General features: G+C 37.5%; 1 protein-coding gene across 2 annotated transcripts; it reads right to left on the reverse strand.

Moving 5' to 3' along the window:
* Positions 1-250: 250 nt before the first annotated feature.
* On the reverse strand, positions 251-14,174 carry TMEM150C (transmembrane protein 150C). 2 transcript variants are annotated; one of them, XM_063108768.1, is made up of 7 exons: positions 14,092-14,174; positions 13,215-13,268; positions 13,057-13,089; positions 12,889-12,956; positions 7,138-7,265; positions 3,765-3,942; positions 251-459 (listed from the first exon to the last, which is right to left on the reverse strand). In XM_063108768.1, the coding sequence occupies exons 1-7, from the start codon at positions 14,169-14,171 to the stop codon at positions 251-253; spliced, it is 750 nt and encodes a 249-aa protein (XP_062964838.1). In that variant the 5' UTR covers positions 14,172-14,174. The 2 variants fall into 2 exon arrangements, with proteins under 2 accessions (XP_062964838.1, XP_062964837.1); XM_063108767.1 differs by having other exon boundaries at positions 251-371; positions 3,884-3,942; positions 14,092-14,171.
* Positions 14,175-16,993: the final 2,819 nt, after the last annotated feature.

The raw sequence follows: 16,993 nt of genomic DNA on the forward strand, positions 1-16,993 counted from the left end.
TGACCATGCACAAGCTTCTTGCTCTGTCGTGCATATATTTTCAGTGGAACAGCGTGTATTTCAACACAGAGGGCTTGTGCTTTTTCATTAAAGAAATAACTCGCCCTGAAAAGCTCATTTGGCAAATGGAGTCATGAACATGTGCGTGTGTTAAATGTGTCATGAGGTTATGTGTCAAGTCCTGTGAGTGTGTCCTGTTGCCCCTCCCCCACTGTCACACCCACTTCACCAGCAAGGAAAAACGGATGGGTTACACCTGGTCGGTTTGATATTCAGAAGCTTCTGATAGGCTTTCTGAGAAGCTTAGGAAATTCTCCTGGTACTCAGAACAAACAATCTCATAGCGGTAATGCCGGAACTCCACTGCAAAGGTGCCAAAGTAAGATAGGAAGCACATGACCAGGCCCCACTGGACCCTGGCTGCATACATGTGGATGCCTTGGGCCATGAGGATGAAGTCTGGGAGAAGTGGTCAAGGAAAGTATCCTCATCAGCCACATTAAAACTGGACTCTCCTGGGCAGGGACAAGTTACAAGAAAAGTCTGGCTCTTCCCCTCATTAGGAAAACTGGTAGTTTGACAGAGCTTGCTGAACACAAAAATCTACATGAATAATAATAGGTAACATTATTGAGCTCTGACTGTACTAGACATGCTTTTAGGTGGTCTCACAGATAATCCCACTTAATCCTTACAATAATCCTATTATTGTCAGCTCGTTTAAAAATACGGAAACTGAGGCCAAGTGGTTAAGTAACTTGCCTGAGGTTTTAGTTGGTATATCTAGTATTCAAACAAGCACTCTGACTCCCAGGCTATGCATTCAACCATTATACTCTCTAGCTGCCTAATAAAGACTAGCAAGAGGATTATAACTCCAAAGTAATTAGTTGGCCAGAAAAATAAAGGTATCTTTAAAAAAAATCATTGGAAATGACTGGATTCATAGTTACCATTGTATCTGCAGAACTAATTTTGAGCATAGCAAATTGCTAACTACCTCCATATAAGCTGTGTTTGGTTCTGTAGTGCTACTAATAATGTCTGAGTGGCCCCTCTTCCCCTTCTAATTTTCACTATGGTCTTTCAGACAATACTGTATAGGCTAGTTTCATTCCTGCAGCACATTTAATCTTATGTTCAAATGAAAATATGCAATTAAACTATAAAGAAACAAATGAGACTCCTATTCCTGAATATATATGTAGTGTATGTGTGGTGTATACATATATACACATAACAGCATAGATGGAGGTAGGAGCTGGGAAGAGGAAAGGTGAAACGTTCATAGCATGGTTTAGTAAAAGGCCAAGAGGCTGAAGACTAGACACATTTATTTAGAAAAATCAGAAATGTCCTCTTAGAATTAGTTCTATATTCAGAACTTAGACCTAAAATCTAGGGAAATTTTCAGAGTGCAAGAGTATGTGAAACTATTTCAGCCAAACTCTGCTCTCCTGACTAGACCTGGATCCATTCACCTGGGAACCAAGAAATGGTTTCAAGTGTACAGAAACAAGATGGCTCAGAATTGTTTGGTGAAAGCTTAAACCTCAGAATTATTTAAGGTCTGTGCACACTCTTCTGAGGGTTCAAAATATTGCCAAAACAATATTAACTTATTAAGTTAATGGAGAAGGCATACATCCCCAAATCTCATATTGGCAGAGTTTTCATCTTTTTGATTGTAAAGTATTTTATAGGGTTGCTAGCAAGAAGTCATTTTGGCTTGAACTTTATGTACTTATATTTTGTCTATCTAATATAACTGTAGAGCTTCAGAAAACCAGTAAAATTGAAATAGGAGGTGCTTAGTTTCCCTGGGTTTGGGTTTCAGGCTGCCCCCCTGGGTTTCAAATCACTCCCCTAGGACTCAAGCCCCTCCTCTGAGTCCTGAGCTACTGTTGCTTGTTACACCTATTTTCAGGCACCAACACAGGTAGATTGAGATTGAAGGAGGCAGACTTATGTAACTCCAGTGGCTGAGCATGCTCAGTAGAAAGGAGTTTATCCTTGAATAACCCTCCACTAGGGTGCTAGAGAACACCAAATATATTTTAAGTAATTTTCAGTGCATATGTTGGAATTTGACCAATGAACATGCTCCAAAGATACGAACTGAGCATGTGCAACGTTATGTTACATAACCTTTTACATAACTGGGACCCCCCTTCTTAACTGAATATTCATTAGATAGCATGAATATGTGTAAATAGCCAAATTAAAAGGTAGAATCCAGGAAGAACGTGGGGCTGCTGCTCACTCTCTCTGGAGCCAGCCCACACTTTCCCTGTGAAGTGTGTATTTCTTATTCTTTACACTAACACTGTTTCCACTTTCCACTCCAGCTCTACTCTTGAATTCTTTCCTGTGGTGGAGTCAAGAACCTGATAGAGGATGGAGTGGGTTGAGGTTGGCTATATGACTTCACCAGACCCTCTCCTCCAGTAATAAAATGATATGGCAGTTTGTGAGGGAAGAAGAAATAAAAGACTCCACTAACCAAAGAATGTCTCTGAATGCTAAATGTTTCCATATTCCAAAGCCACTTTCCGTAAGGTGGTATGGTGTAGTGGTTGAGTGCAAAAGATGAGGCCAGGTTAAAATCTTGATCCACCAGGTACTATTTGTGTGACTTTGGGCAAATTAACCTTTATGATTCACTATTCTTACCTGTTAAGTGAGGATTAAAAGACTTGATGCATTTAAAATGCTTAGAATAATGCCTAGCACATTGTAAATGCTCAATAAATATTGGCGATTACTATGATTGAAGATGTGTAATTGTGTTAGGTATATAGTCTATCATTTAGGGACCCTGAATCCCTTCTTCTCCAGTTTCCTGAAGAAGAGGACCTATTGGAGTAAACCCTTCTGATTACTCCACCCTTCCACCTCCCATGAGGAACTGATCTGATCAGTGGGACTGGAATTGGCAGGCTTCTGCTGGACCACGCTACAATAGGTGGGGTCACTGTGCTCCATCCTATCTGTTTGCGGTTAAGCAGAGTGAGGCGCTCTCTACCTTTCCCTGGCTTCACTGCTTGTTACTGGGTAGATAAGTTGAATTCCCAGGTGTGAGAGACGAGGCCTGCAGCATTCTCCTTTCCAAGTTTACTAAGAATAAAGTCTGATTTCTTTATCCCCATCTGGCTCCTTGTACCTGTTCTCAATTGGTTCAAACTCTGAGGGAAGGAAGGGAAATGAATAGCACCCCAGAACCTCATATATTTCTTTAGGAAAACTAAATATGCAGCAGTTATCAAGTTCTTGGACTTGTTTTCTAGAAAAGCTTAGTCGTTTTCCTGAAAGATATAAATGTATTTGTCCCTTGAAATTCATTTTAGGGGTAATTAAATGAAATAAAAGGGCCACTAATAAAGTCGTAAAAGAATTTTTTTTTTAAGATGGAGGGAAAAAAATCACAATTCTCTTTGGTTATGCATTTTATGTTTTTCACAAAGGGAAACTTTTATGTCATGAGTGAAATGAATACATGACACCATTCCTACAGATTGAAACAATCTTGAGAAGGCAGAGCTTGTTTTATTTTTAGTTCTCTATCTCCTCATTGGCATGAAAAATTGGTCTGAGAGTTTTAATTTTTACACCCATTTACTTTTCTGTTTTGTCTTAAGATTCTGAGATGATCTGACAGTATATCCTAACCCACTGGGAATGACAACTGTCTCATCTTCTACTTAAGACAACTTATCTGTGTTTTAATCTCACAGGCAAAGGAGCTTTTCACATTCAAAGGATACAGAGGACTACACAGAGAGTGATAGATGCTGACAGAATAACTCGTGGAATTCCAACTTTCTGTCCTTCATTCTTGATGTTGACTTTGAGTGTCAATGCAGCCTGGATCCAGCAGGTCAATGTGCCAAATCCAAAGGTCAAGGAAGTTCCAACATTATGGATTTCTTCATCATTTGTGAGCTAAGGAATGAACAGATACTGACATGTGGAGGCCCATTTAGAAAAGAAGACATGAAAGCTGATGGAATATGTGAGGGGGAAAAGATAGGAAAAGAGATATCCCACTAATGTGGTGATACACTTTAGAAAGATTAGAGTCCTTCATGTCCACTGGCTCTTTATTAAGTCTATTCCCATATATGAACTCTAAGGGGAAGAAGGGAAATAAAAAATAATACACCCAAACCTTAAAACATTTGTTAGAAAAAACATGCAGGCAGTGATCATCTATTCCTTGAATTTGTTTTCCAGAACAGCTTTATGGGAAAGCAAAAGAGAAAAGCAGAAGAGTTACACAAAAAAGAGAAATGTCAAAGTTTCTATAAGCATGTACACTAAACTTTATTTTCCAGGCTAAGAAAATGAGACCGGGGAATCTGGCTGTGTATTTACCAACTAAGGATGGCCAGTTCTAGGCAGGTCAAGATTTAATTGGCATAGACAACTAACACCCCTTGGGCCGTTCTTTATTTCACAAAACTGGCCTGTTTGTGTAGTGTGGCCAATTCATTGTTAATGGGATTTTTGTTGTTGTTGTTTTGGGGTTTCTTTTCCTATGCCATAAGAAAAATTGCTACCTATGAACTTTTGCCATATCTGGAGACCCACTAAAGGACAACAGAATTTGAAGATTCATAGTTAAGGCTTTTTATAAGAGTTAATAAGTTAAAGGTGACCCATTTGGGTTATTTCATTTGGGAGGTTAGAAATGTAAACTCCCCAAATCATAACCCATTGATATTTAGAAATATATCTATCACTTAAAAGTCCTTTTGTAATTATATATATATTTATTTTATTGCATTTCATTATTTTATTTTATTTTCCTTTTGTAATTACAAACATTTTTTTTTTGTCTTTTTTGTGACCGGTAAGGGGATCACCCCACACCGCGCTCAGCCAGTGAGTGCACCGGCCATTCCTATATAGGATCCGAACCTGCAGCGGGAGCGTCGCTGCGCTCCCAGCGCCGCACTCTCCCAAGTGCGCCACAGGCTCGGCCCTAATTACATACATTTTTAATTGCACATAAAGGAAAATAAAATCTACTGTTGAAGAGATGGCTTTTAAAATATTGTTTTTTTGAATTGCTATTGGTTTCAGATGTTTTGTTGTTTGATATTGTAGTGAATAATGGTGGCACCAAATCAATATTACTTTTCCTTTACAATTTTTTTCTATTGTCTTTAGCTGTAGGATTTTCTCCTCTTTTTTGGAAGAAGCTTCTTTCCCCCTCACAGTTCAAAAGACATATTTTCAAAATGTATTTAAAATAATAATTCCCCAAATCAAATTTTACTTCTAGGAAATTGGTTTTCAATGCTGTATACAGTGTATTCATTTATTATTTTTATTTATTTTTTTACCTAATTTTTAGTTTTATTTATATATTTATTTATTTATTTTCATGTGATCATTGCTCTGTGAAACATTTATTTCAGATTTTTAAAAAAGTTAAGTAAGGGAATTTGAAGTATGAAATTAAGTATGGAAATCTGAAGATTTTTTTTCACTTAAAAAAATTTATTTTATTTTGTTTTTAATTTATCAATGTACAATGTAGTTGATTTTTGTGTCCCTTTACCAATTTTACCTGATTTTTAAAATATATAATATAGTTATATGGTTCAAACTTTTAAAAATTATAAAAAGGGTCTAGATTGAAAAGTCTGTCTCCCATTCCATATGCTAGCCGCCTGGTTTCCCCACAGGCAACTAATCTGGTTTTTGTTTCCTGTGTATCCTCTGGAGATATTCCAGCAAATGTTCTTCATATGTAGTGTCATATGAATATTTGGGGTTCACCAAAAGAAGCCAATCTCTAGGATTCTTCTAGGACTTAAGTAAAGAACAAAATGTGTACTTAGTAACTCATCAAAGCCCTGGTTGAGAGAAACGATAGTTATTGAGTACTTTACCAACATGCCTGCACCAGCAGCACAGGCCCACAAGTGGGAGATAGACTCCCATCAAAATTTCAATTAAAAAACTGCCCTGTGCCCTAACATTTTGGAGCTTAACAGTATAATCTCTCAAATAGTCTCCTGGTAATTCATTGTCCTATCCAGTATGTTCTAAGAATGCAGCTTTCTGGTTGTCTAGCTTGATATAGATGGGACCTAGAATGGTTAGAGGAATTGGTGGAAGAGCCTGTCTGCCAAACAACTCATCAAGCAAAAAATACTTACCAAGTTGCTACTGTGTACCAGGGGATGTCTTAGGAGAATATATGATCCTAGTTATATGAATTATCAGGACTGAGGGTTAGGACAAGAGATAGTCTTAGAAAATACACTGCCATACTTTCAGTAAGAACATTACTAAATGCTCACTAGAATGCTGACGGTCTTGAATGCCTTGCCATTTGGATTTCATTCAATAGACAATGAAATGGGAGGAGTGTCAGGATCAGTGTTTGCTCACAAGGAGGAAGTTTCTAGCAGCAGTATATCTAGGATAGGTTGGAGGATAGTAGGGAAGGAACGGAGGCAGGAAAACCAGTCAACTACTGTCAAAGTGCAATGGACTCCTTGTCTATATTACAAATGAAGTCATTCATGTCAAGAGTTGGGTGATGATATTGGCAAGGGAAATTATTCTTACAGGTTGTGACCTTGGGCTTCTAAATTTCTGGGAAGAAAAGTTAGGGTTAGGGAAGAAGAGTTAGTGTCTTTATACCAGTCATAGCTGTTCTAGAGAAATTCTTGGTTTTCAAACTTGACTTTCACATGAACTTGCTAATGTGAAATGCAAGTTTTCACCCAATAAGGATGTTTGGTGTTCAATTATAGAAAGGCAATGATCCTATTTGCTTTCAAGAAAGCTACATTATACAATTTGTTATGAAATATAAACCACTTTGAGATCCTTTGTAGAAAATATATAGCTATTCTAGTAGCTACTTTCCCCAACAGCCAGGCTGTATTTCATATGCACCCTCACATATGTAAGCAGTACTCAGCCCAGGCTGAGAGAACACAAGGGCTGACTGCTGGAGAACCTGGGCATATTAGGAACCAGGGTTCTTAATTTTTTTTTAGGGTTTCTGCAGAATTACATCGGCCATATAGTGACTATACCTCAGTGCATATGATAATCACACAGGTGAAGGCCTTTCCGGTGTGAAAGGGAGGTGAAAAAGGCCAAATGAAGTACCTGGAAATTACCAAGTAAGGTCATTCCAAAGGAAGCCAAACACAGCGCCACCAATCCACTAATATTCAGCCACGGATTTAAAACCTTTGGTTTCAGTTGTATGAAGCGCAGAACAGCTACCACGAGGGCTAGGAATAAAGCAAAATCTTAAAATTAAAAAATTTACATCATAAACTAGAGTATGAGGCAGCATTCTGAGTCCACCATGTGCAAAATTAAACTTTTCGCCACAGTATATTTTAAATCTCTGAAATGACAGACAATTTTTCAAAGAAACTTTCCATGGGATGCTTATGATTATTTAGATGTGTTATTATACCTAACCTGGGGGAAGCAGAGAGGCAGAAAGGACTCAAAGCAGCAGTGCTATAAGTTATTTGGATGATGCAAGGATGATAGGGCTGTTAATAGTGTTCTTAGAGTTTTCAAAAACAACGTCAGCATGGACAGACTAGCTTAGGAGAACACTGCAGAGGCTTGGCACGCAACAAATAAGATGGGGATACAGACAGACACGGCACAGGAATTCACTGATTCAATCATCCTTCAGCTCAGAACAGTGTTAGAACAGTAGGGGCAGGAAAACATGGGGAAGACAAGGTTACCACAAACCTGCCAGTCCCTGTGCCAGAAACCATTCCTGGGAATAGGAAGGAACATAAAGGAAAGTGTACAAATCCCTTTATTTCTGGTTTTACTCTCACTTCCCTTTAATTCCACCTGTAGGTGTTCATTGTCAGAAGACAAAGAGAGTCAATCCAAATTAGAACAGTTACAGTAATCAAATTTATAAAGTCTGTATTTTAATATAGCAGATTTGGGGGTTTGTTATGTTCTAAAAATCATACCTATCATATCAAGAAAACTCAATTCTTGCCAATTATATTAATTACTCGTGTTAAAAGGCCACTCTATCTTTTGAAGCAAATTGTTATCTGAGAATTGAAAGAGAGAATGAGGGAAGTTGTTCAGATTTCAAACCTGACTTTTAATAGTAATCTTGGGGGTGATCCATACTTAAGCCACAGTAATCTAAGAATCACCTTTTATTAATTGCTTAGTGCAGAGATATTTTCATATTTATACAAAAAGCAGAGAGAGGTTATTCTACAAATGATGAAAATGCACCTTGTGATGAATATAAATTATATCCACATATAAGAAAATGCACTTAGTACTTCCTAAGACAATTTATTTTGACATTAAGTTTCAGCAGAGAAGACAATTAGAAATTCAAGATTACCCCCTTTTAAACAGCAATTAAGTTGATAATTATTTGCTAAAGGTTTTACCTTGATTACAGGCCATTATTAGTTGCCATGAATAAAGAAAACCCATCCATAAATTTGCATTTCCTAAGTATGCTGAATTACATAGAGTCAAGCTATGCAGTTATAAGCTCAGTGAGTTGACTTTTAGTTCCAAGTACCTCTGATCAAAAAGTGGTATAAAACTTAACTAATATTTGGATTTTAGAAACAAAACAGATAAACCATGATTTGTATAACCTCATATTATTTATTTGTTACAGCTTTTAGTATATGTTTCAGCTAGTGCCTACTATTAATCAGAAAACCGATAAATTATACTTGAGCTATGGGTTTAAGGGACCTAGTTAGGACTCACATCAGATGTCTATTAATAATGACAATAACTATGCTGCAGGATGAAAAATAAGCACAACATCTTACTAATTTTTAGGATGGGAACAGGAGGAGGAAGTGGGAAGAGGAATAATTCAACATACAGCACTCTGACACAAAGTGATGATCATCAGATTAAAAAGCCATCAGATTGAGACTAGAGGTCTCAACATTAGGGCGCCATGGGGTAGGTACACTTGCTAATTAATTGTGTATGGCTAGTTAGTCAGGGCATAATGACAAAGACAGCACATTTAATTTCTTTTAAAAATGACTAGTGAAAAGTATTACTCTGGGAACTCTCTGCTGGTCATTTAGTTTCATGGGATAGAATTGTGCTGGAACTTTGGCCTTAGCCCTAAGCCCAGTCCCTGAAGTGGCTCCTTGTGTTGACCCACCCCGTCAGACAGTTTGCTCCTTTATCCCAGGGCAGGAGAGTTGATAGCCACTCTTTTGCGTTATTATTTACCAGTAAACATGGGACATATGTCTTCTCCTGCTCCCAGCATTGCTAGCCTTCCTATTTGTAATATGGATGATATAAATCATTTTATCATGAACAGATGATGAAATTAAGCAGGAAACAGAAACCTATTCGAAGGCAAGAATTCAACCCAACGCATTCCCAACACCACACTTGGACCTTTTCCCCTGTTAACTCCATTATTAATCAGCTCAGACAAAGCACACTTTCCGTTTAAGACAGAGTCTAGCTAAATTTTTAGAATAGGGAAACTAATAAAAATTCTGGCACTATAACAGTTTTATTACCACTTAGGTTTGAACGGAGGCAGATTCAGTCTATCTGTTATAAAGTCCATTTTCAACCAGCTAGTGATTTAATTATACCTTCTTGAAAAAGACTTCAGGGCAGTAGGGCAATTTCAAAGCCATCTTCATTTATGCTAACCAACTTTTACCACTTTCACATTCTTGTCAATAGATACATATTTTTAGTTTCATTAAAAATTTTAAATTATACTAATAGTTTTAGAAAAGATTTTTTAGACCCACCCTTCTATTGTTTTTGGTATTTAGAACAGTCCTTTGCTATACAGGTGTCCCCTATCTAATTTTCCTATCTTCTTTAAAAGAGCACAAATAGGATAATTACTGATTTTTAAAATTAAATTTGTTATTTTGAGGCTGATTGGGTTTTTAAAGTTTGAAATTCAAAATAACATCTCTTCATTGCAATTCTAAACTGGTGCCTGGCCAAATTCTTTCTTGTTCTGTTTAGTTTTACTGTTTATGCATCAATAATTCCTATTTATGACTGCGGTAGAACTTGACAGTCAATATGTTTTGGCTGAAGGAGAGAGAGCAGCTGCTATTAGGTGACTGAAATCACTCAGCCATTAGCTTTATCCTCACAACCTCCCCAGGGCAAGAAGTAATATTCCTTTCAAGAAATTTGTCTTAGGTCTTTCTTCCCCACAGTGGAGATAAAAGTGTAGATTCAGGACAGAGAGCATAACCAACTCTGTAAAGAAAATAATTGAGCATTCAATCTTTGATTAAACTGTCAAAAAGATAAAAGATCTTTGCTAACTAACTTTAATAAATGCTACACTGACTCATTTTTAGATCACAAATTATAATCTATACTGCTGTCAAGAAGCAGTGACTTATAGGCAGTGTGGGTTATTTCTTAAAGTCAGTTATGTAGTCTAAAGTAATAGTGTGAGGGCTAACAGGGACAGATCTGGGAAGCTGAAAGCATCCCCAGTTTAGAGAAAGAATCTTTAGTAAATTGATTCTTTTCACTCCCAGAGTTGATAAATAAATAATTGTTGGTTTGCTCCCCTTGAACACTAATCTTAATCAGTTTTGTTTACCAGGTAGCACTAAAAATGATGAAAGATGATAAAGACTAAACACTGGATGTTGCAATACCTTAGAGCAAGAGCTAGTAAAAGCTTAATGTTTCTTGGTGGAGCAGGAAGGACTGGAGAATAGGATGACACGTGTCATCTGGAAGAGGAGAACTTGTTTTCATTGCTTTGTTTTTGGAAACACTTTTTTAATTAGTTAATCATGAGCTTTAGAACTAGATAAACTTGTGAGCTGTGCAAATTGGTATTTTTGAGATTATACGCTAAAGACTATTGGGAAATACCAATTTTTCTTGAGAATATGAAGGAAACAATATGTGGCTTCCAACATGTTCATTGGTTTCTTTAAAGTCCAGTGGAGGACAGACAGCTGTGATACCTTTTTTTTTTTATAAAGGCAGGCTCCTATGTATTGTGATTAAATGAGGGAGTATTTGCAAAGCACTTCATATGTGTCTAGAATATAAATGATGACTATTAATTATTGTTATTGCGCCCTGTGAGATGATCGTACCACCAGGTGCCAACCTGCAGACCCATGCACTGTGGTTGCAGAGGGGCTGGGAAAGGCCCTTGACCCTGCAATTCAAGGTTCACTCTGTGGGCTTCATGCTCTGTTAAATGCAGGTATTCCTTAGCAACCATTTATGCCTTGGTATGAATAAGCTTATTAGATCTTTTCAGAAGAGCAACATCAAGAGTATAAAGCTCTTGACAGTGCTGAGGCTGAAGGCAGTGATAACCAAACTTGACCAGCTAGGACTGGCCCTGGTGCCCACATGTGCCCTAACTGCTGCAAGTGCCATCTTGTGAATATCTGGGATATGAATATCCTGATTGCCAAGGGCATGAAAAGAAGAGCCCCTTTAAAGATTCAGCAACCCCAGCACCAGGATACACTTCACCTTCTCCTTAGTGGTAGTGTAGCAGTCCATGCCTTCCAGACACTTCCTGCTCAGGTGAATGGGATATGCTTTGGGGATGCCTGGGAGGGAAAGGCTTTGACCAAAATACGGATAGCTCCAGGGAAGGATCTTGTTAACTGCAGAGAAGCCCCTCAGTGTGCTTCTGTTTGAACCTCACAGGTTTAAGAGAGGCTTTTTGCGCCTCACAGAGAACGTTCTTCACAGAGAATGTTCTTAACGGAATGTTTTTAATGCTCTGAACTTTCTGAAATAACTAAGATTCTGCCTGTGTTTCATGTTGGACCAACCATCTCCCTTGATTTTCCAGAGAGTTCTATAGATCTCCCCTCTCCTATAGCACACATTAAAAAAAACACATTATGAGTGAATAGGAATTTTTTTGGGGGGGAGGGGTTATACAGAGATGAAATAACAGGTCACCTCTTTGGGGGACAGGTACCACAAAGGACAAATTCTCCCTCAGTAATAACATTATCTCTTACTTGGAGTGACAGTCTCACCATCCAAAGGAACCATTTCCAGAAAACCATGGTGAAAAGGTTGGGCTGTCACTGGTCCTTTCCCAGCAGCATGCCACCAATGACAGCTAGCTGATCCTTTGAAAGACACTGGGAAAGCCTGGCCTCAAGGAGATGGGATACAAGGTGGATTTGAAAAAGGATAGAGAGCATGGGTGGTTCCCACAATCTCTGGAGCACTAACAAGGTCATGGAAGCACTCATATAACAAGGGGGACAGGATATTAAATGAGGGTCTTGAGCCCTGGACAAAAAGTGAGGAGTTGGGGCCAGATAACTGTACCAAAGATTTATTTCTCTTTTTTTCTTTTTAAACCTACTTTTCCATTTGCCAATTTGATATGTGTATAGGCATAGGGGAGAACATCATCCTAAGATTAACATTGACCTTGAGGTTTAAATACAATATCTGCATACATCAATCAATATTTACCACAAAGCCTGTGCATTTTTTCCATCTCTGCTAGTGAAGGAATAGATAAGGCATTGTTTTCAAAGCAAACATATTGCACAATATTGCATTCTCATGCAGGATTTTATGACACATGAAATATATTATTTCATGCAACAAAAGAAATACTAAAGTCAAGAGTACACAGAAATGATAAAGATGGCAAAAGGAAGAGAAAATACAAGGAAAGCAGGGTGAATGTAAAAGGATGTGTTAGAAAAAAAGATCCTTAAAACCAAAAGCTGGCTTCAGCATGTTAACATGATATGATACTAAATTATCATCTAAACCCACCATTGTTTGGCTATGGGTTTGGGAGAATTTAAAATAAAAAAGAAATGCACCAAAGCACATAAAGCATTCTTATGCTCTTCTTACCTAGGAATGCTGCCATGTTCATAACTTGGCTAAACACACAGCTTGCAGGAGGATCATTACCTGCAATACTTGAAAAAGATGAAAAGTTTTATAATTACTATATTAAAGTCTATAACCCATCCAACTTTTCTTAATAGCCAACACATCAAAAGAGAATTATTGAGTTACCTTATATATGGTGCACGCTTCCCACCAGGTTTCCTGGATAACAAAAAACATAGAAGGTCAGGTTAAAGCGTGGTCATTTGTACAGTTTAACCTTGCCAGTGGCAAAGTTTTTGCTAAATCCATTGATGAAAAATGAATTACTCAGAGATAAACTTTACCTTTCAACTGAATTTAATGGTAAAATTTTGTCATCTTCCACAGCTATAAAGTATCTATCAAGAAAGAACAATAAGTTTATAAAACAAAGAAATTTTTAAAAAGACACAAATCACTTGTTTCCCAGTTTTATTATACTAATCACACTAAATCATATTCATTTTTTTGTAACCGAGAAAATGCTCTTTTACTACAATTCTTTACGCAGAGATCACTTAGTTCTTTGAAGTTTAAATGTCATTATTAACAATATTTCCTTAATTTTCAAAACACCCCACAAATTAATGGCAGTGATTATAATCTGGAAACTGGAAAACAAAAAAATAGTCCTTCAACTTCGAGCAAACTAAAATTTGAATTCAAAGTTTCTAATTTCTCAGGAATATGTGTTCACCTTTCTTAATAAACTTCAAGGAACTAAAATATGTGAATATTACTTGAAATAGGCAAGTATGGGAACATTTTATGGTAAGCCAGGACTTCCAATGTAATGATATCCATTTTATAAACATATCAGACCCAGTCACAAATAATTGAACTATGAACTGGACTGTGAATGGAATTCATAGTATGTTAGTGTAAAATTAGAAAAGCTTACAAAACCGGTTATTCCTATAACCAGTTTACAAGAAGAACATACAAACACATAATAAAATCAGTATTTTTCACTACCTGCTTTGCATAATTTATCACTCACTCTTGTTACTTAATAGAAGATGGGAAAAGAAACAGCAACTTTAGCAAGGTTAAATTAGTAAATATATTATTTAAAAGCATTTATAAATACAGTCACATAGATATGGCATATACTATCAAAACTTCCCATTTTTATCTATGTTGCACCTAAATCCTTAAACAATTAAATAAGAAAATACTCACACTATCCACAATCCAGCTGAAGTAAACAAAGTAAATACAAGAGGTAGAAACATCCATACACTGCATTTTTTCCCATCCATGTCTGTACCACTGAAAGAAAACAAGCAGGTATTAATAACTAAGGTATATATATATATATTTTTTTTATGAAACCATGATTCAAATCAGTATCATTACTGCCACCTACTCATGTGAAAAATCCCTTGAGGAGTTAACATGGATAATTGTTATCTAGCCTTAGCTTAAGTATCGCAGAGTTTTACTTGAGAACTGATGGAAAATTTATCATAAAAACATTTATCCTTGTATAAGCATCAATACGTTTAAGAAAGGACAAAACGGTTTGGGATAGGATTCCAGGAGAAGAGCTAGGTACCAAAGGCATACCCCAACCTATTTTTAGTGCTATCATTATTAACATTTACAAATTTATGGATCTGACATGTACTTAAGTCTGCAGCTTGGCAGACAAGAGTGTTAGAAACAAATGTTTACTAAATAAATTAGCATCGCAGGAGGAAATGCCAAATGCTTTGTAAATCTGAACTTTTCTCATGACATGTTACTGAGCAGCTCTCTCAGAAGACTCTAAAAATGAATGCTCTGGAAAACAATGCATTATGTATAACTTTAAATTAGCTCCAATAAACACATCAGAAACAAATACAGATGTCAGGCATTTTGGATGTCACATTTTTAAAGCAAAAATGAATGAATAAAAAATTCTCCCATAAAAGGAAGTAAAATCTACAAGCTTCAGAAATGTCTATAAAAATTATTGGTATCAAACAGAAAGAAATAATTGATTATCACATTACATTTTATCTTTACCTAAAACCATCAGGCAAATCTTTTTAATGGATGCCAACATAGTCCCTAGAGAAAAAACACCTGTTCTAAGAAAATAAAGTGCCCTAGTGACCTCCACTAATGACCTGACAAACAGAATGATAATGTGATTAAATGGCACCTCGAGGGAGATATCAAGGGTCATTATTTTGAGTTTCATAATTAGCTGCAGGGCTGGCCAGTTAGCTTATTTGGTTAGAGCTTGGTGCTGATATAATTAACTGCAACAAGTTCATTTATTGGGTTTGAACCAGCACTGCCACATTTCAGAGTATCTCCAAGGCATCTGCTTTCACATGCTGGGACTCTCTGGACCTTCCAAGTGTTGAAACCAGAGACAGAACATGATGCTCTCTTCAGGCTGGTGTGCCAATCCTTTCTGCAAGGTTTCAGGAGGCCTTACTCTCACAACTGGCCTACCTGATGAGGGAGATCTTTTAGAACAGGAGAGAGACACCTGGACCTAATACTGTGTCTTTGAAAGTTTGCGTCTCAGTCTAAACACATATCTGGCAGGGGTGTTAAATAAATTACAGAAGCTTGGAACTGACAGACATCAGAGCCAGTTTCAATCAATTTCATCAAATCTAATTCAATCCATTCCAATTTACCATTATCGACATCTTATTTGTGCCAGGTACTATACCAGGTGGTAGAAATACTGAGATGAGGTCTAATGAATACAACTATTTACATGTACCAGTCTATGCAATACATAAAAGCTACTGTATGAACTAGTGTTCCATGCCTTTCCAGTTTATATAACGTGAAAGAATGGTGAACATTTTAAGCACACACAATATGGCTAGTCAGTGTCTATTCATTTGTGTCCAAAAAGTTGTGGGTTCACAATAAAGCGATCAATTATGCTAACAAAAATAATTCCATCAGTAGCCAAGATTGAGAGGGAATACAGAAAACAGGAGTGGTGATTGGATACGTAAACCAATTATTATAGATCTGCCACTGAAATAGGATGTGTCAACAGGATGCGCACAGCCGAGATGGTTACACTGGGAAGAAAGTGAGGAGATCTAGTTCCCAGCCTGAGCTTTGCCAATAACTGACTCTTTGGGCCTGGGTAAGTAACTGAAATCTGTGACACCATTTCCCAATCTCGCCACACAAAGACTGTTGAATTCAAAGAGAGGGAGAAAGGCGTCAAAGACTGAGGCCTCGAGGGTGGTAGTACCTTGGACGTTAACCCAAGTCCAGTGTTTTATATCTTTACAGTAACAGAATCATCAGCCCCACAGGAAATGGTAACCATTTTTACAAGACTGGTGAATAAATCAGAATTGCAACATATTAATGTACAATGAGAAACACAGCTATCAAATGGACAAATTCGTTGGCTCCCCTTTGAGGAATGTCTATGTGGGAAATCAAAATTTGGGAACTGTGAGGTATAGTGAAGAGAGTTAATGAGCCAACTCTAAGACCATGTCATCAAACTGCAATGGCTTTAAGTACTAATTCCCTTTCCCGGAGGGCAGTGACCGGGTCTGTGGACACTGCCCCAGGAGAGGCAGCTGTCGTACCCCGTTCTCTTCCACTTTCTTCTGCATCCAGTGAAGGTCCTTCAGACTGTTGGGGGGGGGGGGCGGAGGCAGTGTGGTGGGATGGAAATGGCATGGCAAGGCGTGGTACTGAAACCCAGCTCTGCCACTCACTAGCTATGTGATGTTTGGCAAGTTATTTCACCTCTTAAGCCTTAGTTTAATTACAGAGATAACTTCTATTTTGTAGGATTGTAAGAAGGATTGATGACGAAGCAGGTAAAGCACCTCACACAAAATCCATGTTCTGTAAGTGGCAGCTCTGCCAACTATAACTGCCATGCAGGTCAATACTTGTGCTAGAATGAGGTCCCCACTCTCCGGTGCAGGGCTCAGGACAACTTAACACTTCTTCTCTGGGCTCCCACTTTTCTAGACACTTTTCTAGGAGGGTGCAGATAGTGATAGGTTTTTCTTCAGGTGGTGTTCCAAAAAATTAATTAATATCTTAACTTTTCTTAATATTGAAGGTCTCCCTCCCTGAGATTCTACTG

Source organism: Cynocephalus volans, chromosome 9 (genome assembly GCF_027409185.1).
Source record: "Cynocephalus volans isolate mCynVol1 chromosome 9, mCynVol1.pri, whole genome shotgun sequence".
NCBI lineage: Eukaryota > Metazoa > Chordata > Mammalia > Dermoptera > Cynocephalidae > Cynocephalus > Cynocephalus volans.

Bases quoted from the DNA above. Each gene is read 5' to 3' on its own strand.
- TMEM150C (XM_063108768.1), bottom strand. From the start codon at position 14,171: ATGGATGGGAAAAAATGCAGTGTATGGATGTTTCTACCTCTTGTATTT. The intron at 7,266-12,888 runs GTAAGAAGAGCA...CTTTATTCCTAG, and splicing joins GAACATGGCAGCATTCCTAG to CCCTCGTGGTAGCTGTTCTG. The intron at 3,943-7,137 runs GTACTTCATTTG...TTCATTCCTTAG, and splicing joins CCTTACTTGGTAATTTCCAG to CTCACAAATGATGAAGAAAT.